The following is a 26,024-nucleotide window of genomic DNA, read 5'->3' on the forward strand; positions in this document are numbered from 1 at the left end:
GCTCTCCTACAATGAAATTCCATACCGTTTCCAGTGGAGAAAAAAACTTTACTGAATGCTGGAACAGCTGGCAAAGAAATTATAAAGTGTGATTATAAAATTATTAAATCAGGAGATGACCATCTTCTAGTATATAGTCAAGCCTTTTGTACTAATCTGAAAATGGAATATATTTTGCCTTACCAGCCTATCCAAACTTGTGCCAGCAGCAGTTGTAGGTCTCTCCTCTGGGATATATGGTCTAAACCGGGTATTGAAGTTTTCAGGGACAGAACGGGAAGATCTCAGGGCAGGTGCTGGTTTAGGTTGGCCACATCCTTGGAAAACCTGAAGAAAGACATTCTTGGTTATATGTTGGTTAAATGAGAATCATAAAAAAAGGAAAGCTGATATTTTGTAGCCTCTTTATTATTTTTTTTGTACACTCAAAACAAGACTTAATTGACATTTTTATACTACCGAATTGAGTGCTTGGCCTGCATCAAAACTCAGGTTAATAATTTAGCATTATTAATCACTTGGTGAAGGTATGGAAACATATAGGGACCTTAAAACCCCCTTAATTTAAGAAGGTGATTATTATGAGAAATTAACATCTGAAAGCATCTTAATTGCTGTCTTCCCAGGAAGAGAAATACACAAAAGGGTGTCCTTTGTGGCAGGACATAGTTGATAACTGTTTTCAGTTTTGTTAAAATGCAGTATTTACCCAGAATCACAGGGCATACATAATCCCTACCTACAGCTCTTTGTACCTTGCAATCTTATTTGTAGTCTTAGAGAAAAGTCAATGATGAAATAGTTTTGTAACTTGGATAACTTTCTTATTCCCTCCCAATCTCTCCCTAGAAGGGTGAGGCAGACTGAGTGGGCGACAGTGATAATTATTTTCTGCTAGTGTGTTTGTTTTCTGGGTATAGAAAATAATGTTCGCAGTTATGAAATTTTTCATATACTTCCATCTGGAAAAAAGTTTCAATGTTGTGTATCTGGTAGGTACTAAAGGACACAGAAGGCTACTGGATATCAAGCATATTTCCCAGAGGCATTTTCACACAAGCTGCACATCTGAAAAAAGGTAGAAAATCACTGAGTTAAAATTTTCAAGCGCTCTCATGAAGTAGAATCCTAGTGTTTGCCTTCACACCAACTTTTTCAGTTTTAGAATCCCCCTTCTGGTTTTGTGACCATTGTATTTTGACTATTTCAACATTTTGCCTCCATTCAAAAGAAGATGAATTAAATGTCGGAATTTCTCATAAGTTATATTATACAAAACTCTTATGCCATACACAGACTGTTTGAATGAGCTTTGTGGGGCTGAAAACTGTGCAAATGCTGTGTTTTGGTTGTAGGACCAAATTATTCCTTTTTGTGTGGCTATGTTGGTTTCTGTGGCCAGGTTTTGGTAGTGGGGGGACTACAGGGGTGGTTTCTGTGAGAAGCTGCAGCAGCTTCCCCCATGTCCAGCAGAGCCAATGAGAGCCAGCTCCAGCACAGCTCTGCTGGCCAAGGCTGGGCCAGTCAGAAATGACAGTAATGCCTCTGTGATAACATTGTTAAGAAGGAAAATAAAGTCATTGTGCAGATGAAATTGTGGCCAGGGAAGAGGAGGGTGAGAACATGTGAGAGGAAGAACTCTGCAGACACCAAGGTCAGTGCAGAAGGAGGGGCAGGAGGTGCTGCAGGTGCCAGAGCTGAGATTCCCCTGCAGCCCCTGGTGCAGCCAGCCCATGGTGCGGCAGCTGCGTCCCTGCAGCCCATGGAGGTCCCTGGGGATACAGAGATCCACCCTCAGCCCATGGAGGACACCCACACCAGGGCAGGTGTGTGCCTGGGAGGATGCTGTGACCCCGTGGGAGGCCTGTGCTGGGGCAGGGTCCTGCAGACCCGTGGAGAGAGGAGCCCACACACTGGAGCAGGTTTGCTGGCAGGACTTGTGACCCTGTGAAGGGACCCACATGGAGCAGGCTGTGCCTGAAGGACTGCACCCCATGGGAGAGGGACCCAAGTCCATGGTGCAACTTCTGTTTCTCTCAGGATACATTAAATTGGCTCTCAGTTCGGTTTCCTGATGTTAATTTAGAGGCCCCAAATGATTCAAAGTTTGCTGAAATAAGCTGATTAATACTAAATATATGTCCAGTCATCAGGTCTGCTTTGGCTTAAAGTCCAGCAAGTCAGCTGTTGTATGGCCATTGGGATTTTTAATTTATGAGTGGAATAATGTTTGGTCTGGTTTGAGAATATCTGTTTTAAGAGTTTCAAGCCTCCCTAGTCCTGAGGACTATTGGACAGTAAATTAATTTAATCAACCAAGAAAAAAGATTTTAGCTTGTAAAGCTCTAAACCTTTCATCAGGAAAGAATCTTATTTTTCTTCTATAAAGAAAATTCAACTACGATTAATATTCAAGATTTGTACATGATTGTGTAGTACAATTTAAAGGGTGAAATCTGTACTTTAAGAGCGTGAATTATACTTACAAAAGTTTACTTAAGTGTCTTCTGACTCGAGATAAGTTATGCACTGAAAACATAAATGGTTTTTAGATATCTATGAAATCCCATTTACTCAATTAAGCAACTGGGTATTTTCCTATGAAGCAAGTGACAATTATACAAAACATACAACCAGATTCTCAGGAGAAAGGAAAGTGAGGGAATGTCTCCTTAAAAGTCCCAGTGTGTGATTGTTAAGCTACTTGTATGGCCATGTGGTGCTACTGCAAGTCTACATAATTTATATAACATCTTTCTTATGATGTACTGAAAAGAACCCAGCAGAGACTTTGTGGCATTTATCTTCATACAAATAGTTTCAGCAAGTGGCTTTATACAAACAAATTTACATACAGTCAGACAATAATAGAGATGGAAACTAGACAGTAATATTTACATGACAGAAAAAGAAATAACTTGCTTTTTAAATGACCTAACAGAAATGCAGTAAGGATACAATATTCAGTAACTGAATTTTGAGTGCAAAAGAGACATTTTAAAATTTGCATCCTGGTATTGACAGAACACAAAATGTAAAGATGATAACTGATATTCACAAATGCTTCCTAAGAAGAAGCACATGAAATACTTTTTTTACAATGCTACTGAGAGGTATTGAACAATTTTGGGGAATATATTCAGGTGTTTCATTACACATGCTGTGAATTGGTAGCATAAACCCACTCTCTAAAAAATTGGTGCAGTCCATTTAATCTGAATTTTGAGAATAGATTCCATTTGAAATTTAGAAAGATGACTTTAGTTGTCATCATATATGTGTCTACATTTAAGCTATACATCTAAGATAGGGGAGATCAAAACTTCCTTCTGTTTCTCTCTCATCAGCATCTACAGTCATTTGGGATGTTCTGGGATATCTAAGACACCTGTTATGATTTTATAACACAAAACCATTCCCCTCTGAACTACCATTAAAGCTCAAATGGACCAAATCTCTATGGTCAGGGATATGAACCAAGCCGTGAGAACAAGTCAACAGAGCCAGTGAAGAATTACATCTCTTGAGCTGACTAAATGGAAGTATCTACTTCAGGACTAGGATGTAGATACTGTAGAAAAAAGAGCCCTTTTCCCAGGAGAATTTGAAGTTTTGAATTTTTGCAGAAGATGAATTTTGTTCTCTGTGAAACCTTGGGTCATACTGTTATTTAGCCATGTGCTAGTGCTCAGTGTTTCCAGTTGAGTGTCTCTATATGATTCTGCTCCATTGACTCTTCAAATAGAATAGCATTGATTTTTTTACCTGAAATGCCATTATATTTTTCCTGCACAGAGCTCTGGAAAGAACACAGATAAATGAAGCAGTTTTCTTAGTATGAAACTTGTGGACTATTTTAAGAAGAACCTTGGATGTAGTTCTGTGAAGATATCCTCCTTATAAATAATGCATAGGTAGTCTGCTATGTCATGGAGCTCATTCATCCATTTAGCTGAAGTAATTGCCGAGAAGGAACATATATTTATAGGTTAAAATGGCACATCCATCAACTCAGATAAAAGTAGATTTAAGACTTACTAAGGAGAAACTCACTTATGGGATAGACTATATGAAAGTGGAAAAATATTGTCATGGCAGCCAAATTACTCTTTCAGCAGTCTAACATACTTGTATAGGACTAGACTGTTGCAGAAAATAGTTCAATATGTTGTTTTTTGAGCAGCAATGGAGACATGATTATGCTGATGCAACCAGATTAGGAAATTTCTCCATTGTGAAAAAAATTGGATGTTATAACATCTTTTGTGCTGTTTTTTGAGTTTTCCTCCACTTGTGAAGGAGCAATCTCTGCAGATATCAACTAGTAAACATTAATGTTTTTAAAATGGAGCAGATGTAGCATTTACTTTTTGACTTGAAGCAGGAACCGAAGGTGTTCGTACTGACAGCCTTGTGGGAAGATTGTGAAGGCTCTCAAAACATGCTTGTGTTGGCCAAGATTGAAGTGAGTATTTATATGTTATGACTCTGAATATGACTACCTGAATTACCTCAGGGAGAATGAGAATGACAATGAGAATAAGGTAAATGTATGCTATGACTAAGTCTTGGATATGAGCTGAACCTTGGGAAACAATGCACAAAATGTAAAAATTTTGCCTGAGAAATAATCAACATGTTGCTGAGCACTGAATTTGGCACTATGTTGTTCAAATACCAAAAAAGTGTCACTGGAGAATTACAAACAGATTTCAATAAAGACGACACCCTGTCTCAGCTACTATAAGCAGAAATCCAAGGTAAATCTACTGCACCATGACTTCTGCCAGAGGCAACTTTCAGGGAACATTAATCTGGGTAGACCCAGCCTGCAAGGTCTATTCTTAAAAGGTGCTGATGTCTTGGGAGGCATCTCAGGCAGCCCAGGCTGATTGTTTTGCACTCTCTCTGCTGTGGTTTGTGGAAGGAACTCTGTAAGAATGGCTGCAAGTGTTAGATGACGAATCTATGGAAACTGGTTTTGATGATCAGCAGTCCTTGTCTTCTCTTAGAGGAGGGAAAGTTTGGGCATATTCAGAGTACATAGATCCTTCCAGCAGCCTTGGAGTGTGACTTTCTATACCACTGCTCTTTTTTGACAAGCATCTCCAGTTGTCACAGTTGTCAGGAATGGGACTTTCCCTAAGGCAAAATAAGGACCTTGTGTGGCTGTCATTAAGGGACATGACAGGTGTGCAAGGTGAGCAGCCAAGAAGCCTAGAGATTTGTGGTCAGACTTCCTGGACAGCCAGTGCTGAATATGAAAAAGACTAAGAAAACAGAGAAAGATTACAGCCTCAGCATGAATTGGAGGATTTTAACATAACACTAGCACATGTTTAATGTGAAATGTGCTAGAAGAATTGACTGTAATCATCACACAAACAAGAAAAGCTAATGACCTAGGAACAGAGATGCTCCATTTTATGCAGTGAGAGATACTGGAATGTGTCTGAGTCTGAATGTCCTTGGTCAGCAAGACAAAGATAGAAGAGGTACATGTGGTATCTCTTTAATTCTCTGTCTCACTATTGATGCGCACCTATCAAAAGAGGAAGACAGAGGGTTTGTGTCTTCTAAGGAAATGAAAGACAAGGAGTGAACTCAAGCAATAAGCCTTGACTTTCTGCACTGATTAATTGTTAAGTCATTGGCTTTTTCTTGGGCTTTTGGAATAGGGCAATTTTATATCACTATATGAAACAGGAACGCTGGATTTTGGATTAAATAAATGGGTCTTCTGCCTACAAAGAGGATGAAGTAATTGAGAGCTCCTTGAGAAGAAATATTTTGTTTTCATATTTTAAACTCCTTTTAAAAGAAAAAACAACATTATATAACATGGCAGAAATATCTACTGAATACAGCATAGATTCTTCCCCCAGACTCAACCAGATTTTTAGATTGAAAAAGCTTCATGAAGTGGTGAAAAACAATCTACGTGTGGGTGTTGCAGGCATAAAATTATTAGTGCATCATCATTTTTCCACTGTAAAAAGGCACTGACTGACTTGTGGAAAAATAGCTATGATTCCTAGTCACCACATTTTTCAGTAGGTACAGTCGAATAAAAGGTACAAAATTGTCTGAAGAATGAGAAAATACAAAAGATCATGATTCCAACACACTGCTTGAAGCTTTCTGAGTGGCATCTCAGATTAATCGATGAGAGTGGTTTTTCTCCCACATTAGGTTTGCAGTTGCATTCCGTGCACCCCACTACATCTCGTGAGGTGTCTGTCATTTCCCCTGAAGCTCTAAGTGGTCAGTTTGTATAAGGGGGAAAAATTAGATGACAGAAGATGGATCAAAGTCTGCTTGTATATCATCTTTGCAAGTCTGACCTGGCATAGAAGAGGACAGCACTATACCCAAAGCCTTTGCCTTTTTATAAAAGGGTAAAGCATTTCCATGTTACATGAAAAAAGATGGCTGTAACCTAGGAGATCAAGAAAATCACATTTCACAGGAATAATCATCTACAGAGAACATACAAAGGTCCCTCAAGGATAGACAGCTCTATTATCTATGAAAATATAATGAAATAAATTTTGCTGATATAATTTCTTTTCTGTTCTACAAGATTAAAAAAATATTATCTAAGGTTTCTCTTAGAGGAAAAACTATTGCATTGCAAATGGCATTGCTATTAATCTTTACAGCAAATAAAATATTTGTGAGGGACAGGAGAAACAGTCTGCTCTGCTATGAACAAATAGTGAGATGAGCTCATGTCAAAACATCACTGGATTCTTGCAGGGGATGTAGCTTTCCAGCTAATGGAAAAACTGTGAAAACCAAACAGTAAAAAGTAAAAGGAAAATCAAAAGTAAAAAGGAAAACAAAATACACCTGGACCTGGGGTGAGTTTTAAGTGAAAATATTTTTTGTTTCTTTTTTGAGGTAAGAGCTGAGTTTGCTGAAGCTGACCTTTAATTCCCAAAATATTTGAGAGAATTTGGCTGTTAAACACCTTGATGACTGGTGCCAGAATAAAGTCTCATCCTGCAGGATGTAGACTGCTTTTAAAATCCAAGGAACTTCATGTAGGTTGAAAGCAAAAGGCATATTGAAGGAAACTCTTAGCAACCTGCAGCACTGGGGCCATAAAAAGCATCTAATTTTGGGTTGACAGGAAGAATGTAAACCTCAGGCTCCTGCTTTTTGTCCCCACTTTTTTTTTTTCCCCAGCTACAACAGCTTCCTTCCAAGCAATGGAAAATCACTGACTTAGATGGCAATCTGGCCAGCACCTGACTGGTGCTGTCAGCACCTGACTGGTCAGTCAGTTCACCTGACTGACTGACTGCTGGGAGTTAAATGGGAGGTAGAAGCTCCTAATGCAGATAGCTTGGCGAACTTTTGACTTTAGAATTTCAACCACAGTACACTGATGAATATTAAGGCAAAGCCATTAATTGTTGACTATTGGCTCAACAGCACCTGCTACTGAATTTGAAGGATCTTATTAACAGGGGGTTCGGAGGTGGTGGTGACCTGTGTGTACACACACATATTAAAAATGGAAAGGAGGCAGCCGGTATCATTAGCTCTGTTTATCTTTGTGTCAGAATCCAGACAAAACTCTATCAAACTGAGGTCTGGTAATCAGAGACCAGCCAATGTAGTATTTCCCTAGAGTGGCTATTAAAGGAGGTCAAATGGAACATTTTGTGTATTCACCTCAAACACATTGTGCTCAGTCTGACCTAGATAAATCAAAATGTGTTTGGAAGTTAATATGGAGAATCACAGATGAGACACGAGTGGAAGTTACCAAATATACTCCGCAGGATAATGCTTACAGAGTTACCACTGGCTTTCAGAACTGTCTATTTTCCTTAAATCTCTTACAGCTATTACTTTGAAGTTTAATAAATGGTAGCTTTCTCCCTTCCACTTCCTTTTGAAAAATTCAAGCTTTTTAACTAGTTTAACAAGGAATTCAAAGCCAGTCTGGTGAACTGTTGAACAATCAAAACTAATTTCTGGTGGTCTGGACAATCCTTCTTAAAGTCTAGACAGAAAAATTGGTGGAAATGTTTTTCCCCCCACTTGTGACATTCAATAACAGAGAAGGCACGACTGACACAGTACCTTTGCTGACACCTGCATGCTGTTCTCTTGCATGTTCATGATGGCTTCAGAAATCTTGACATCAATAGGATCCATGACTGATTCAATGTTGAATGGTCCCTCTAATCTCTCCGCTACCAGAAGCATAGCATCTGTTAAAACACAAAGCAGCCATTCCCTTAAAGAAGGGATACCTTTGGGGTCCTCAGGCAGAGCAGCACTGCCAGCTGTAGGTGCGGATACTGAGCACTTCTCAGCAGGAGTCTGGGGCAATGTGTGGCAGCAGCACTGTGAAGCCTGCAGGGCAGCTTCCCAGCTGTCAAAAATACCTTCCCCTACTGCTGCCACCACAGAAAGAAAAAGGAGTAAAGACTTTAAAAGTTAGATTAATATTAGTTGCCATAGCATTATCAAGCTTGGGGTAAAATTATTTTACACAGCTTCTTGAAGCAGCCAGTGCTTTGGAGTGTACTTATGTAATCTCCTTCCCAAGAAAAAGCAGGATGATAGAAATGAATCCTTGGGGTATGTTCTTAGAATTTGTGTGAGATGATGAAAATTTTGATATGATCTATTGGGGTGTTATAATTAAAGCAGCTGTTCTTTCTGACCTTAATGATCTCATTTTCTTGCAATATGAACAGCAGATGAATATTGGATTTCTGCCATAGTATATAGGTATAAACCATGTTTGCCTTGCTACATTTTCAAAACATGGCTGTAAGTTGTATGTAAGAGGATGTAATGACTGGACAACGGGTCATGGCTTTGAACTGAAAAATATATTGTTTGCATGTTTTGTATTAAAACTAAAAAGTTTGTTTAACTTCTGTTAGAGCCCCTCTGCAAAATAATTTAATCTTTTGATGTTCATTAACAAGTGAAAAGCAAGCAATTGAACAGAAATTCATGGCAATAATAAAGGTTTTGCCATGAATCAGGTACATTTGTCTATACACAGACAAAAATTTATCATAATTTATTTGGCAACAGCCATGTGATAAACTGGATTTACAGTATATCCTTTGAACAGCATATCAACAGGATCCTTGTCTCCCATGTTAGATTTAAAGTTTTCAGCAACTAATTAAATTTAAGCAGCTGATGCTTGTAACCTTAGCACAATAAACAAAAATCTTCACATGCTCTCTTCTTTATACATCAGACTTAAGCTCCAGAAAGTACCAAGCAGACTTCCTTCTGAAACAGACCCATGCCTGCTTTGCTGTTTTAAGCACCAGTCCCACAGCAGCTGTGTGGAGAAGGCATGGAGCTCTCCATAGATCTGATTGCAGTGCTTGTTAGCTTTACACTTGGGTGCAAGTCACAGAGGTTTGTTCCAAGATGTGGACATCTTCTCCTTCCCCATAAAAGTACAAGTGCAAGGAGGTGTGGGAAAAAGGGACTGGTCTCCCTCTAGCAGTCTAGACAAACACCTCCATGCACAGCCTCACCCAAGGACTGCATAAAGTTGTTTATATGCTGTCAGTGCATAACCAGAAATCCCACTGAAACTGGAATTGCTTGGCATGTAGCACCAAAGCACTTCTGCAAATTTACATCTAATAATTCACAGTACTTTTAGGCTGGAAAGAGTGTAATGCCAGTTATTTGGAGTGAGGTGTATAGCACTTGTTGCTAACTGTGAGAAATGCACAGATGATAGGAAATTGGTTTCAAGCAGAGGTGTTATTTTGCCTGCACCTTATTTTAAATTTCTGTACTTTATAGCCTTTCCAGTGGGAAGTGGAGAAAAATAGGAACTACCTCTGACAGAGAAAACAGTTTTCATATACACAAAGACACACACATCCATACACACATGCACACACACTTACAGATTACAGCAATAAGTTTGCAGTTTTTCCAAATGAAAAAAAAAAAAAGAGAATTTTTAAATATGGGCTCCTATGAAGTATTTTCTTCCTCGTGTTCAGAATGACTTGAATAAAACATTTATGATTTAGTACTTTGTGAGCAATGTGATCAGCTTAAATCGTAGGTGCCACAACCAGTACCAGGCCTTGTTAGGGCACAGGTCTTGGTGGCTGAATTTTGGTAGTTTACTTCAGGAATAGGGTTAAGATTAGGGTTACTGTGTAAAACAGTCAAAAGTATTTGTGTTTCTTTGTTTCTTGTTTCTTTTCTTTTCTTTTTTTTTTTTTTTTTTTTTTTTGGTTTGGTTTGGTTTGGTTTGGGTTTTTTTTGGTAGGAGTACACTACATTTACTACATTTTAAGCTAAGGACAGGTGCCTCTTTATATGAATCCACTTTATTTTGGCAACTGGAAGGTTGGAAAAATCTAGTGCTAAGCCCTAGTATGTGTTCAGGGACTGTGCTGAAGCAGAGTTCTGTAAATACATAATTGCTGGAGATCTCTTGTGGGAATGGGTGGTGGCTCCAGCCTATCTGCGGCTTCTTCTGATGGCATGGGGCAATAGCTCTGAATTAAACCTTGAAGTGAAATCTCAGCTATGTGGCAGAAAAGTGCATCACCTTTAACTGAACAAGAACCACAGTTTTAAGAACAGCCTTTCCTCAATGAAAGTGCCTTCAACTCCAAAATGAATAGCTCTAGGAGATGCAAACTAAAAATCTGTTCCTGGCCTAAACAGTTTTTATCTATGGGAAGATAGCCTTTAGCTAATCAGCTTCTATTTTCTGAACCTTAAGCCTATTCATAGACTTAGTCTTTATATATACATATATATACACACACATATATATCTGTATCTATATCATCTATATCATCTATCTATCTATATCTATATCCTATATCTATATCATCTATATCTATATCGTCTCTATCTATATATCTATATCTAATCTTTATCTATAATCTGTATCATCTATCTATTAGTCCTTGTTAAGGAAGAGGGCAAAGGCTGAGGAATGTGTATAATTCCTGGATGCAAAAAGTGAGCTTTTTGTTATGTTGAGTTCTTTGATATGGTATGGTAGAGGTCTGATGATGCTTTCAAAGCTGAGGTTCAAGTTAGCTTAGAGTCAAGTTTATATTTCAATCACATGGGCTATAGCTTTAAGCTATTGCTCTACATAAAGGAAAGGAAGAAAGTAAGAGAAAATAAAAGAAAACAAAATGAGAGAAAAATAATAAAACAGTAAATCCCTGCTTGTCCATATTCTTTAATTTCTGTCTCCTTCTCTGACTTGGAACGATTCTGGACCACTCCAGGTAGCTATTCCTATCTTAAGTCTATGGAGCAGTGAGAGGCTATGAGCCAACAGTGACATTTGACATTAGAGCCTTGTGATCTTTAATTATATCTTAAAGATATGCCTGGGGAGCAAGGGGTTAAGGGAAAAATAGAATTGGAAATATACACACCTTTATTGATGACAGGTACATCTTTATATCAGCAGTTTGTATTTTTGTTTTGGGGTTAGGATGTTTGGAGATAGGACTAATGCTGAAGTAGAGGCCTATACAGGGATATATTTGAAGAGGAAGAGTCTGAGAAACGGATTAAATTCTGTGACAAGAGATGCTTGAAGGGCTGAAGTAAAACAGGTTCCTCCTTCAACATTATTTCTGAGACTAACGCAAGTTATGCTTCCAGTTACTGCTCAGTTTAGGGATCAGCTCAGACTAGAAGTCTTGGACAATTGCACAGTGCAGATGAGTTCTTGCAGAAATGGAAATTTAATTAATATTTGAGGACTCATTTTTATTTCAGTTCCAGCAGCTTTGTGGGGCAATGGCTGACTTAGCAGTGACCAGGCTGCTGGGTTATTCTTGTCTCCTTCTGGTAGGAGTACTACAAGCTCAGTCTAGCAAAAGAGGATGAACAAGTGGCATTTCTATGAATGGCAAAATTATTTTCTTAGCCTCTTTCTGACTGGGCTCTTCCTTCTACCCTTTTTCTAACCATCATGCTGTTCCTGACTAAATCAAACATATCCAGATGACACCTGACAGCCACAGACTGAGAGAAGCCTGGAAGAACAAGGTAGTTTTATTATTGAATGTTATTAGTGAATGTTCAGGCCCCTTGGGAACAAACTCACTTGTGTATCTAACTAGCTTGATACTATAATTTTTTTGAGTTAGGCCTCAGATTTAAATTAAGACTGAATTTTTCATCCATAACATTGATTTCAAGGAAGAAATGCTGAACAGTGTTTAAGGTGAATTGCTCTCTTGGAAAATATTTCCTCAGGTCATTAGGTTGAGTTCTCTTTTTTGCCAATCCTAACTCTCACTACAGTGATAAACTTTATTATTCACTTGTACAGTTCCATATGAGCACATACATACCAGCTAGCCTGTGCAATTGAGTGAAAAGGAAGCTGTTAGGTTGAATACAGTGAAAATCAGATGAAATGTAATAAGCTGAGATTTATGACAGGGCAGTCAAAACATTTTAATGGTCCTCACCTAACTGTAGCTCTTCAAATCTCTAATCGTGCATCAACAAACACAACATTGCTGTCCCAAATACTTTTTTTTTTCCTTCTAAAAATGTTGTGAATATTATTACATGAGAAACTGGGAAGATTTCAATATGGCGTTCAGAAAATCTAGATGCTTTAGTCTTGAAATCCTAATTCTCAAGAACAGACCCTTGAACTGGACAAAAGCCTAGTTGAGTTCAGTGTAAATCTGAGTGGGCTTAATAATTTCTCAATCACCTCAAATAGTAGATATTGGGAACTTAAATATTGCTTGTCCTATAAAAAAATATGAAAACTGGGTGATCGACTCACCCGTATTTTATGTTGTTAATATACTTGGACTGTCTTTGTTCAATTACATATGTTCTTGATTTTTCCTCTTTTGTATTTTTTCAAATCTGCCTTCTTAGGTTCAGTATGTGTTCTTCATGTACTACAGCATCTGGCAAAAATCTGGCATCTAGCTGCCAGCTGGGGTGAGTGGATCAGGAGCTCGGTTTAGGTGAGTCATTCTCGTGCTGTGGGTTTGTCAGGGACTTGGAAACAATAGATGTGACTAATTGCTCGCTTGAGGACACAGGCTTGCCAATGGCCCTGAGAAAGTGCAGAGCAGATGGCACACCTGGGTCACCATCAGTGCTGCTGCTCTCAGCCTCTCCTGGATGCTGAAAACAAGAGTGGGGACCTTCCTGATGCAGTAACCCCCTAAAGTCTACTGAAGGCCTAGGGTGTGGTCCAAGGGCCCCCAAGTCTCTGCCAGATGAGCACAGCAGCTCTCTTTAACTGCTTTATATTCTGTTTTCCATATCAAGAAAAACCACAGGTATTTGTCAGCAGCTTTTAGAAGGACCTTGTTTCATTTTAAGCAGTATTTAAGAAAGAGATCCTGAAGAAATTTTTGGTTTGCTTTATTGTTTTTTTTTTTTTAGTGTTTATAGGTGCCATTTTAATGAGAAACACAGGAGAAAACTGGTCATCATGCTAAGTGATTTACTGTATAACTTAAACATTCAGAAGACCAGGTGTGAATTTCAAGATATGGAAATACTTTATGAGCCCTATGCATCTACAGGCAAAATAATGGATAGACTAACAATACAAATAGACAAGAATCTGCCTCTGTTTCCTTGTAAAAGCATCAAGCCACCCTCCTATAATCTTGATACCAAAAGTGATGTGTTCCTGTTTGTGTTATATTTCTTTCAGAGCAGTTTCCCAGAAAACTTCCTAGTGAATTGCAGATTGAAATAAAAGGAGTAGGGAAAATGAAACTGATGTATGAGACTTCTGACAAGTTATAGCCCCCTCTAAACTAGGCTGAAATACAAAGTTCTGGCAAGAACCATCAGTGCCTTCTTTTTCTTGCCCTCTTTCTAGCATCCAGAAAATGCAAAGAGGCTCTGATGGGGAAAATTTGGGAGGCTGATAAGGAAAGGCATTTTTAGGGTCTCTGTTAATTTGGCTGTGACATCAGTTTTTCCTTTCATGCACATTGTTGCTCTTCTACTTCAAAATTATCAGTGAGATTCCAGCAGTGGCTGAGCTTCCCCCAGGGGAATCCAAAAGAGAATCTATGGATGAAGTCTATAAATGTTGTTTCTTCATGGAAACAAAGAATGGTAAAATACTAAATTGCATGTCCTTCACAAAACTGTAAGGTATATTTTTTGGGGGGGAAAAAAAGGAGGAAGATCTTATTTTAAATTCCCCATTAAGAGTTCTCTATTTTTCTTCTAGACATATGGTCTTACACTTATCTATGGAGAACTGCAAAGTGCTTGTTCCCAAAGCTGCTGGTGAACAAAAGTAAGGACAAGTTTTTATTTGTGAAACTTCAAAGGATTTGTCTATGGACAGGACCATGGATTGCAGATTAAAAAGTTGTAAGCAGAGTGAGAAACCTCTTGCAGTTGACTGTGACCTTGAGAGTGGCAATGACTGTTTTGGGATAGGATATAATTGTTGATATGATGGGCTGCAAGGCAGGGATCATTTGGTAGCTTCCCAACCTTCTGACCAAGGGCAAGGGGAGGCAGGAGTCTGGATTGTATTTACTAGGTTGTGTAGGTAAAACTCAGTGAGTTTTCTATCATGACACTAAATATAAATAGTGGTCATAAAATCTTTAGAGCATTAGATGGTAAACTAATGAAACAAATTAAAAACTAAAAATTGAAAAGTGAAATATGGGTACATATTGACTTTTTACAAATATAATATCAGTGGAAATACATCCCTGTAATAATCTGCCAAAACTTTTACTGCTAGATTATGATTTACTAAAAAAATTCAAGAAGAGGAAAATAAATCTCTACCTCACATTTAAGGGAGATGATAAGAACTCTTCTCAGGAAAACAGAATAAGGCATGACAGAGATGCCAAAACTGCTGTTTTCCTTAGGGTTCACAGTCCCTTTTTCAAATTATTATTCATATTAGAATTCTATATGGTTCTATCCTGATGAGGCTAAACTGACACATTACAGATTTCCTGTCTGAATATCATCAAGCTCCACATACACTCCATACTATAGAATAATAACATTATAATTTTCTACATTCAGCTTTATTTTATTTTTTGTGGTTTTGTGGGTTTTTTGGTTTGTTTTTGTTTGTTCATTTTTGTTTTTTGTTTTCTTTTGTTTCATGGGAGAAGGCACTTTTCTTAAAATTCATGTTGCACTTGTGGAGAGGGAATTCAATATTTTTATTCGGCTATTCAGTTAACAATAACCAGTTAAGCTTCTCTCTGGAGATATGCAGGCAAATGACTTGTCAGTCCTTGCATGAGAAACTGCTGGATGTGGGGTAAGATTTTTCTGGAGGTGAAAATTATCAGCATACAAATCTGAAGCTGAACAAAACAGGGAGCAATGGGGAAAACATGTCTGGGGTGGGTTGTTTACAGGGAGAAAACAAGGGCAAAGAAAGATGGATTAAGGTGAGCTAAGGAACAAACATGGGAAAACAGGTGGAAGAGGGCATATGAAAGAGGCCATCTGGAAAAACTGCTGGTCAGCAAACTTGTCAGAGGCTTGATCACTGCAGTCTGCTATATATCCTTATTAAATTCTATTCCTCTATTAAACTCTTAACCATTTTCTGGTTGAGAATCACAGCATGGCTGTGCAGAATATTCTGTGTGTGTATGTGTGTGTGTGTGTGTGTGTGTGTGTGTAAAATGCAGCTAGCAAGGTTCAAGCCAATGTTCCTGTGAGTAGGAGACCAGCAGCAGGTAGGACCTCAGGTTTCTGCTGGGTTTAGTCTGGGTGCAGAGTCTGGACAGTCCTGAGGTCCAGCAGGCTATGGTTCAGGGGAGTTGGTTCAAGATGTGCGTGGGTGTATGAGTAAAGGGGCTGCATGCAGCTCCTAGATGAACTGCCACAGGGGCAGTCTGACAAAGATCCATTCACCCTCTTATCCCTTCTGAGCCTATCATTTCTGCAGATCATCCTTGAGCATGGAGTTCTTCAAAGGAGTAGTGCAGAAGGACGCACTCCTGAAGGTACACAGTACAACCAAGACATGGAAAACTCGACTTCAATTTCTTTTCCTGCTGTAAGCAGTCTCAAAATTTTACCTGCTGGAAAAACACCTTAACCACCTCTGCTATTCTAAAGTGCCCAATAGCTCTCTTTTTAAAGCTATTTCTATGGAATACTAAGCTATTCTGGACAGAAAGATTGGTATTTAAGGCACATAGTCAAGAAGGGGTGAATGCAGTTTTCTGGCTTATGCTTGAAGGGCTGATGTCTGAAGGATGATGTAATGAAATTATGTCCTAAGTTCTTTCAGGAGGGACTGGAATCCAGAATTAACCCTGCCAGGTTAATTACCAGCTAATTAAAAGGCAAACTTTATAAATTAGTGTAGAATATCAGATCTAGTTATTGATTATCTGTGTTTTAATTACCAGAATGTACAGATTTAAGAATTAAAATGTGGTTTTTGTTATTTCTGATCAGCTATGTAGCCATGTCAGTTCATGGCAGTATCGCTTACTCTTCCTTCAAAATAAAAAGGAAAAAAAGCATTGTCAACAGTATGAATAAACTAAAAGGATATTTTATTATTCCTGTTGGGATTGTGTCTAACTGTGTCTAAGGTAGAGCAGCTCAAGAAATTACAATAGATGTACGAAGAGCTATTGACACACAATTGCCATCTTTTTGCATCTGATAGAAACAAAATGACTTTTGTTGGGTGAACTGATGTTTTTGAGTATTTTACATACTATATGTTTTTCTTCCACGTATTGAAAAAAGGGCTTTGTAAGATTATTCTTCTTCTATGTCTTTCTATAACTTTGAGGAATTCTAAATAGTTTATACACTGTTATTAGATCATGTCTTATTTTTGTTCATGTGTGCAAAAATAAAATAGCAAAGACTAGGCAAAATGGTCATTTTTGTCTACTACTCTTATTCTTCCACCACCTATAGTAGCTGAATGCGATACATTCTTCTGAACTGGAATTTTAGCTAACATTATGTCTAAATGCTTGACATGCATCAATTAATAAAAAATAATACATTTCTAAAACCTTTGTCTTGTTGCTTTTTCCATATGCCAAGAGAGGTTTAAATGGTCTGTCAGTAGAAATGTTAGCAAATAAGGGAACCCCCACTGATGCCTGTATGCTACCTTCCATAGTTAATTTAAATTCGTATTAACATAGACTACTGTGCATAATTCTTTTAAGATAGGTGGAGTTTGAAACGCTGAAAAAAGTCCATCTTTCTGACTCTTTCTTGATGAGCTAGGCTGAAATGGTTGAAAAGAACAAATCATAGCCTGAAATCTCCTACTACATTGAAAGGTATCCTTAGTAAAAATCTCCTGGGTACATAGCGTGCATTATCTTTATACAGTCAAAGACATTAGAACCTCAAAGATCTTTTCAACCATTCCAAAGCCCATGCAGAGTTACAACCCTAGATATAAATTCCTGCGCATAAAATCCCCAGAGCTCTGTGCAGAAAAAAATTTAAAATACCTTTGCTATATTCTTCTGACTTTTTTTATGAAAGCTATTTCACTGTCTGCCATACATCACTATCAGAATATTTGTCCAGCTATGTGGTGTATTTTTTTTTGCTGCTTAATTTAACTCAACTATTTCTAATAAGCTGCTTCATATAACCTTAAACAGTTTGATTATTTTTCTTTGTTAAATCCCTCAGATATATGTAGATATTTATCATGTCTTTTAGTTGGTGCTTGGTAATATTTTCCATGCTAATTTTCTTATTCTGTTTTCACAAGTGATTTCCTCAGGTCTTTTCCTGTTTTCTTTATTTCCTTTAAAAGAATTCTCTAGTATTGTGGTGCCTAGAACTAATTAAACATTTAGAGTTGGATCTTATTCATGTTGTTTTGCAGAGGTCCTTTTTATTCCATATGTCTGACTCAGAACTAACTTCCTTGATTCCCTTGATGTATCTGATTTCCTTATCCCCTTCATCACAACTGATTTATAATTCTTATTTCCCATGTAAATCCTGACGCATTTTTCAAATGTCTCCTTATTCTCAGCCTTTACAGTGATTATAATTTCTACACTCTTTTTTATTTTCTTCCCCACTTCTAATTCTAAATTTTGTGCAGTAGAGATTTTTCCAACCTTTGATAGAATTTATGGTACCTTTTTTAACACATAATTAATGACCTGTCCATTGTCTCTTCTGGAAAATTGACACATATTTTACTTTTATAAAAAGTTTGTTTAAAAAACCTTCTAGTTATTTCAATAATAACTTCACCCTTTAAAAGTATCTTGTCTTAGCTTCTTATCATAGCATGGATTGGATTGGAAAGGACCTTAAAAATCATGAAATTGCAACCCCTTGACATAGGCAGGGACATCTTTCACTTGACCAGGTTGCTCAGAGCCCCATCCAGCCAGGCCTTGAACACTCCCAGGGATGGAACATCAACCATTTCTTTGGGCAAACTGTTCCAATGCCTCACCACCCTCACAGTAAAGAATTTTTTCCTAATATCTAATCTAAACCTACTTTCTCTTAGTTTGAAGCCACTTCCCCTTGTCCTGACTCTTCATGCTCTTGTAAAAAGTTTTTCTCCGCCTTTCATAATCTTTCTATTACTTAGTATGGTGGTATCTATGACTTTAATGTCTTCTGCAAAAATCCATTTTAAACCTATCAGGCTGATGTTCTTATTGGTAGTTTACTGCCTTATGGAAGGACATTGGTCATCATTCTGTTTTTTTCTTTTCTATGAATAATTTTTTCTGCTTCATAGTGTCTGTACAGCACTAGATGTAATGCATCTTCCGTGCTGCATTATCAATGAACTTTTAGCCATTTTTTGAGTTAAAAGGGTCCAGTGGATGACCAGCTAGATGATGAAAATTTTGGAGATAACTTTTGCTCCAGAGACATTTTTAACAGACTGCACAGGACCCCAACCCAAGACTTTCTTGTTGTTATCTTTTTAATAAAATGGGATTGGGGGTAAACAGTAAGGTGAAAATGGACACTAGTGTTACTGTTCAGGAGACTAAATATGAAGACTGACCTAGAAAATCAGAGAAGGACCTCATGATACTGAATGACTGAGCAATAAAATAGAATCAACTGATGAGTATAAGAAAACAAAAAAAATTTCCTAATATCTTTTAGGCAATGAAGGGTTTTGAGATGATCATTGTCACTCAAAACCAAGCTTTTCAGTTTATGCTACCAAACATTGTCTTAGCAATCATCAGAAAACCTCACACTGAATATTTGGAGAATAACTAGAGAAGGAAGAGAGCATCAAATAAAATAGGTTTATGGTTACAAATAAATCTACAATAAAATAACATCATGGATAGTGCATTTCAGAAGTGATAAATGAAAGCTTTAAGATATGACACGAACCATAATCTAACATCACACAGTCCTGAATCAGAAGAATTACCAGAGGATGCAACAGTGGCCAGCCAAATTGTTGGTGACATGAGGGTTTCTTGAGGTTCAGTGCTTATTCCAGTACAGGAAAAGAGATGTGGAATACAAAACTTGTGGATCACATTTTATTGATTTCTTGAAGTTACAATAATGATAATTTGTTAATTCCAAGTATATATGGCAAATTTTTTCAGTGTTATCATCTTTTCAGAGAATAACTGGATGATCCTCAGTTTCTTTGGTAAATTCAACCTTTATTTCCTTTGAATCAAAGAAAATCATTGCCTGTGTTTCATGTGGGAAGCCACAGTTGCTATTAAAGTCTGAAATACATACTTCCCAGGTACCAGTGCCAGGCTTTTGAATAGATATCCTACGAGTAACATCTTTCCTGCTACTTTGTCAGTAAGATGAGTTTATGCCTTTCCTTGCCATAAATAAACAATCAGCCTATGACCATCTTTGCTGGCATGAATCCATCCCAATGGAGCAGCTCTTAGGGAGGTGTCACACACAGTTGCACAGACAAAATTGATTTTTGCCTTTCATTTTATTGATTAATATGGAAATGTACTGTGGATATCTCATTGCATTTTAAAGCCTGCCACTATGCTGAGAATTTTGAGATGCCTAATAGCATTTTCTCCCAGCAAGTCTCAATGCAGCAAATAAAAACGGTGGGTTTTTTTCCCCCACTGATAAATGTTTGAATCCCAAATGATTGCATACATCAAGGCTGTCACAAATCAATGCTGTTGGCACGACTAATCTATTTATTGTTTTGACATTCCTCTTGAAAGGAAAGAGCAATTTCTCTATGTTTGCCTAGCTGCACTAACTATAATATTGGGATGGAACAGAACTAATCAATGGGATAGGGGCAACATTGTAAAAATCCTACACTCGAGCTTCTTAGTTCTTCCAAGCTATCTGTGTCCTGATCTTTTAGATGATTGGGAGATCAAGAGTAAAAATATTTGTCCAGTCTAGAGAAGGCCAAAGTACAATAAAAAGTCAATGTTCATCACAAGGCAACTTGTCTGATGTGCTGTAATCATCATAAATATTAATAATAATTCACAACAGTGTTTTGCGGAAAATAAAAAGTCTGTTCCCGCTAAAACTTTCACAGCAGAGAAAAAAAATGCTTTTAATAGAGGGTGAAAAATGAAAAAATGAAACATTTTCCACAGAAAGATTGCTGTCTGGCTGTACACTACTGAGGCTTCCAGGCCAGTAGCCAGGGAACCATTGTATTAATTGTCCCTCTAAAATTTTTGATTATCTAAAACGAACATTTCCCAAAAGCAAAAGTCAACAACAAAAAATTCATCCAACAGCTCCAGTTTCATCCAATGGGGATTTATGAATATGAATTAACTCTATTTCCCCATAAGACCGCTATATGCCATAAAAATGGACTACGAAATCTAAAGCGGTATAGGGATGTTTTGGGATAGACTTTCTATAACTTTGAATTTTAACCTGTTCTTTCCATTCTAAGCACTTAGTAGAACAGTCCTCCCTGGCTCCCTGAACACCAAATGTGAAGATGTAGTCAGCACTGGAGACCTCTGGAGAGATATTCCATCCTCCCACTTTATTTAGGGGTTAAGTTTGCTGTGAAATTTTCATAATGCATCCCCTCTTTGGGAGCTGCCTGGCTAAAGCAACAGCAACTTTGTGCATTCCAGCCTCTGCACTGCTCTGCCCCACACTCCTTTTCCAGCTGAGCTCCTCCTCTGCCACTGGTCTGTGCTGGAGACCAGCCTTCATGACATTCCTAATCTTTGCGTGCATCCACTGAACCCAGCTCCTCTTCTTACCAGAATAACAAATGTTGATGAAATTCTGCTATCACTTAGCCAGCTTTAGCCCTGGGACATGAACACTGATTTCATTGCATTTCTTCTTGGTCCTTCCAGACATAAGCAAGAACAGGGTGCAGATCCAGTAGCATGTTAAGGAAGAAATGTTAGTTTCTGTCCTATGCTATTGTACCCACAGTTTATTGCTGTAAAGAAATAACACTGACTTCAGATTTTCTGGATGTGATAGTGTAAAGCCAAATACATAAACACTCAATGCTACACATTTTAAAGAAGACATTAAGTTTACTATTAATACTTGTATCTGCTGAGAATAGGACATGACCCAAGGCCTAATAAAGTCACAAAGCATCTTTTCAACAATTTGTTTTGGAGAAGACTCTTCATGCCTGTTGTCATATTTTTATGAAAATATTAATTTTTTTCCAGTTGGCTGAGTGTATGGAAGGAAATAACTATTATTCCCATTTCTGCACTGTTATCCTGGACATTACTGTACAGAAATGAGCATGTTTTGGCATGACAGGACTAGGTGGTAATGAGGTTGATGATTTTGTTCCTATTAAACACAATAAGCCATGCCAATTTTGGCTCTGTTCAAAATATGGGTTAAAAAAAGGCAATGTTTGTATGTTTGTCAAAAGGAATAGGACAGTATCTATGGAGCAAATTGTTTTCCATGGTTTCAGAAGAGAAAAAAATGTGAGAAGACAGAAAAAAGAACAGCAAACACTCTTCTAAAAGTTGATACAGAAATGACTGCTTTCTTAAAATCCTGTTTACATGTATCATATTTTTCAAGAAAAAAATAGGAACAATGAAATCATCTGACAGTGATATATGCTGCACTGTACACTAGATTCTATCTGCTCTCTGGGGAAATCTTTTCACAGACACTTAACATTGCTGATATTCAGTAACTAAAAAAGGCCTTCAAAGTCAAGTGTGTTCTGCTTCAGTTAAAGGAAAATTTAAGATGCATTTTTTGTCCTCACTATTTCCCACATGCTCTATACAAAAAGATAAGAGCTGACAATATAAATAATGATGATTAACTTGGTAGTATCATGCTCCTCTACCAATCAGGAAGGAAAACCAAAAAGCTTTTATAATACTTACATCAGCCTAGAAACATCTGTTCACCTAAAGCAGGCAGATACCATTTATATATCCCAGCCTCAGGTGGGGTCTCTGCACTTGTGAGACCCAGCCTGGAGCTCTGCATCCAAATCTGGGGCTCCCAACATAAGGAAGGCCTGGGCCTGTTGGGGTGGGTGCAGATGAGAGCCATGAAGTTGAGGCTCATCTTGGAGAAGAGAAGGCTGCAGTTGGACCTTAGAGCAGCTTTCCAATACCTAAAGGGGCCTGCAAGAAAGCTGGAGAGGGAATTTTCACAAGGGGATGTCATGACTGGAAAAGGGGTCATGGCTTTGAACTGAACAAGAGTTGGTTTAGAATACAAATTAGGAAGAAATTTTTCCTATTAGGAAACAAGAGTAGTGAGGCACTGGAACATGTTGCTCAGAGGAGCTGTGGATGTTCCATTCCTGGAAGTGTTCAAGAGCAGGTTGGATGGGGCCCTGAGCACCCTGGTTAAGTGGGAGGTGGAACTAAGTGGTCTTTAAGGTCTCTTCCAAAACAAACCATTCTCTTATTCTATTATATTTTCTTTTGGAAAAGCAAGTTAGACAACTTTCCATTTCAAAAGCGAGTTGCACAAATGGAACTAGAACAAACCTGTCCTTTTGGTGATATTTACTCAAACCATGGAATAGAAATATTTACTTTGATTATTTCAAACATTTCTCTTTCTCTCTATGGAAACATAATAGACAATAAATTCAACTTACCCCTTTCCCTGACTTTATTGCTTAACTTTTTTTTATTTGTTTATTTTTTCTGCAAATGTTTGTGTGCTTAATGTTTGTTTGCTCAAATATCTGTAGAGGAACTCCCATTAATGAACAAATTATTGTGTCTGTGGTTCAGATGAGTTTGTTCAGCCTTGTCACGTGTCCAAGACCACAGTTTCTTGACGGAAATGAGACAGAAAAACTTTACTAAAAACATCAATAACTTAGATGTAAAAAAGAAAATATATGAAAAGACAGCCCTTTTTTGTTTGATAAGAATGAATCTCACTAATTTAAAATGGAAAAGGGTCTGGCAAAGAAAGAATATGAAACATTTCCATACCTCTACTACGCCTCTTACTACAAAGCTTTTCCTTCCTTAATTTGTGTTGGAAGGCTGGAATATCTAATCAAGGACTGGAAATACATTTGCTGTGAGCCAAGTGGCCAGTTACAAAAAAAAAAAAAAAAAAAGCCATGCCAGATGCCTATAACTCGTAGTTTCCTTTTAGTGTAAATGGTTCAGTAGAACTGAAAATTCTCTTCTGTTAATAAAAGCTGTTCTTTGAAATATGAATAAAGATTGCAGTCACAACGTGATCCTATACTTCTGGATAGCTGCCTGAAAGAACAACGAAGAACACAGGAGTGTTCTTGTGTCTCCTCAGGCACTTTCTCCTGTGCTTCTTTATCCTGGATGCATGAAAGAGTCTGGATATCTACATTGTGTAGTGAAAAAGAAGACTTGGACATGCATGGAGGAGGATAACTTCCAAGAGAGTTCAAAAATGAGAAAGCAGTGTCAGAAGACAGGCCAAATGTGCTGCTCAGCTCAGGATACAGGCATAAAACCCATTTGAGTCAACTGAAAAAGGTACTCTCCTCTACACCACTGAGGACAAAACTTTATCCTGCTCTGTGCCAGCACTGGTGCCCATGGAGTAGAGAGACAGATTCCGGGAGGGACGGAGGTGGTTGGAAACAATCTCGGGTTAATTTTCATCATGATGTGATCTGCTGCAGAGCAGACAAAAAGATGATGGGAATGGGAAGAAGCTTGCCTTACAAAAGGCAGCTTGCATTAGAGTGGCTTTTACTGTGTTCAGAGTGGTGCTGCCATCTCTGTCAGGTTCTCAGGTGGCTCCCACGAGCCCAGGGTTTGCAGGAAGAGGTGCCTGCCGGCCTGGGCTATGGGTGCACCCAGCAGCCGTGGGTTGGAAGGCTCTGACCATGTGACTGCTACTGATTTCCTCTGTAGCACCAAGCACAGCTCTGGAAAAGGATGTGCATGCTGTGAGGAGAAACATTTCCAGAAGATGTAGTGGGAACAGCATGCTGGAGAAAGGCGGCTGTGCTGAAGTTCTAATATAGAGGATTGCCATGGTGCTGGAAACAGCAGCCAAAGCCAGAACTGTTATAGCAATGTGAACCAGCTGCAAAACAGGAGCCACAGCAAAGGGTTGACAGAATGGCACCAGGACACTCTGAAAACAGTTCCAAGAAAAACTTCTAACCTGTTTCTCCTCAGCTGGGCCCTTCTTCTTCTCATCTGCTATTCTTAGACTTCTGTTTTTCTACAGTAACCACTGTGTGCTTTGAAAATGTTTAGGAAGTTTTGAATGCCACCACAGAACAATTTAAAAAGAAAATATGAGTAAAATGACATCTTGTTATGTTAAGACAAATATACGCCTTTCAGTAAATGCCAGATGTAAAAATTATTTGTTTTTAAAACAAAAATGTGCCCATAAATCTTTCTTGGTTTAAACAGTCAATGAGTTTTAGTTCTTTGTATTTTCTGAAGAAGCAGGAAAATATAACAATAAATGCTGATTGGAAAGGGCATTACAAGTTATGTACTAACTTATGTTCTTTTCAGCTCCCTAACTTCATTTGCTTGAGAAAATGGTGAGCAGGTTGTGATAGTAGATTGATGGTTTCTTCTAGATAACTAAAAAAAAATATTCTGCACCATAGGGGATGTCTGGAGGAATTTCTGTCCTGTCCACACTAAAGAACAAAACAATTATTTATTCATGGAGACATAGGCCATTAAAGGCATATTTATTCCTAAGTTTTTTTTAATGTTGTTGTTCAGTTAAAGATGGATTTTTTTTATCTTTATTGTCACTAATGATACATTTAAGGGTTTCTGATATGTGATTGCTTTGTAGAGCTTCATGCTGTTTGAAAGAATCTAATTTCTTAGATAAATACTGCCATTATGCAGTTATTTATCCCTTTGCCATTAGGGCATATTCCTTGATTAGTAGTTTCATGATTTGCTTACCAAAGAGATTGCACTGTGTTGTGCATGTTCTTGAGAATCAGATAAAATACCCTTGTTCACATTCAGCTTCATTGTTTCACACTCAGCTCTCCAGTTTAGACAAATCACTTCCTCACATTGTCCCTGAACTCTTAGATAAGTAATTAATAAAATAACTGGGAAAAATGGGTCTTTGTGTGCTTAGTATTTCTTTCCTTTCTCTCATAAGTACACAGTGTCAATCTCCAATTCCATCTTACCCAAAGCACTGCTTGATGGCATGGGAAATAAGATAATGATAGCCCAGTCTGAAGTGTACAGCACCTTGCCTCTTCCTACTGGCTTCCTGCAGCAAGCAGTGCACACATAGTTCAGGGAAAAGTGTATGATGGCAATTGCATTTCTAACTCTTGGGTCACACACTGAAAAAACTCATAGATATTACTGGAAGGTTTACAGTGCATTTAATTTTGTTTCAAAATTAACAGCAATTTCCTTCTCATCCCATTTCCCACCAGATATTATGTGCAAATTGGATGAGGTCACCAGAAAGACATTTTGCTTAACAAGAGTTTATCTGAGTTTGAGGCAAGAGAATAAATAGACACTTCTTCTTTTCCAGATTGGAAAAAAGTATAGGAGTCCACATATCCAAGGCTACTGAAT

General features: G+C 37.9%; 1 protein-coding gene across 1 annotated transcript in view; it reads right to left on the bottom strand.

Annotated features, from left to right (window-relative positions):
• The window catches only part of GPC6 (glypican 6), a 722,602-nt gene that overhangs the window by 64,212 nt on the left and 632,366 nt on the right, over nucleotides 1–26,024 (bottom strand). Inside the window, exons 5-6 of the mRNA XM_054518587.1 lie at nucleotides 8,098–8,228; nucleotides 184–327 (exon numbers count right to left, since the gene is read on the bottom strand). Coding sequence (XP_054374562.1) covers nucleotides 184–327; nucleotides 8,098–8,228 — 275 coding nt within the window. The remainder of the gene's footprint in view (nucleotides 1–183; nucleotides 328–8,097; nucleotides 8,229–26,024) is intronic.

This window comes from Molothrus ater, chromosome 2, assembly GCF_012460135.2.
Source record: "Molothrus ater isolate BHLD 08-10-18 breed brown headed cowbird chromosome 2, BPBGC_Mater_1.1, whole genome shotgun sequence".
Lineage (NCBI taxonomy): Eukaryota > Metazoa > Chordata > Aves > Passeriformes > Icteridae > Molothrus > Molothrus ater.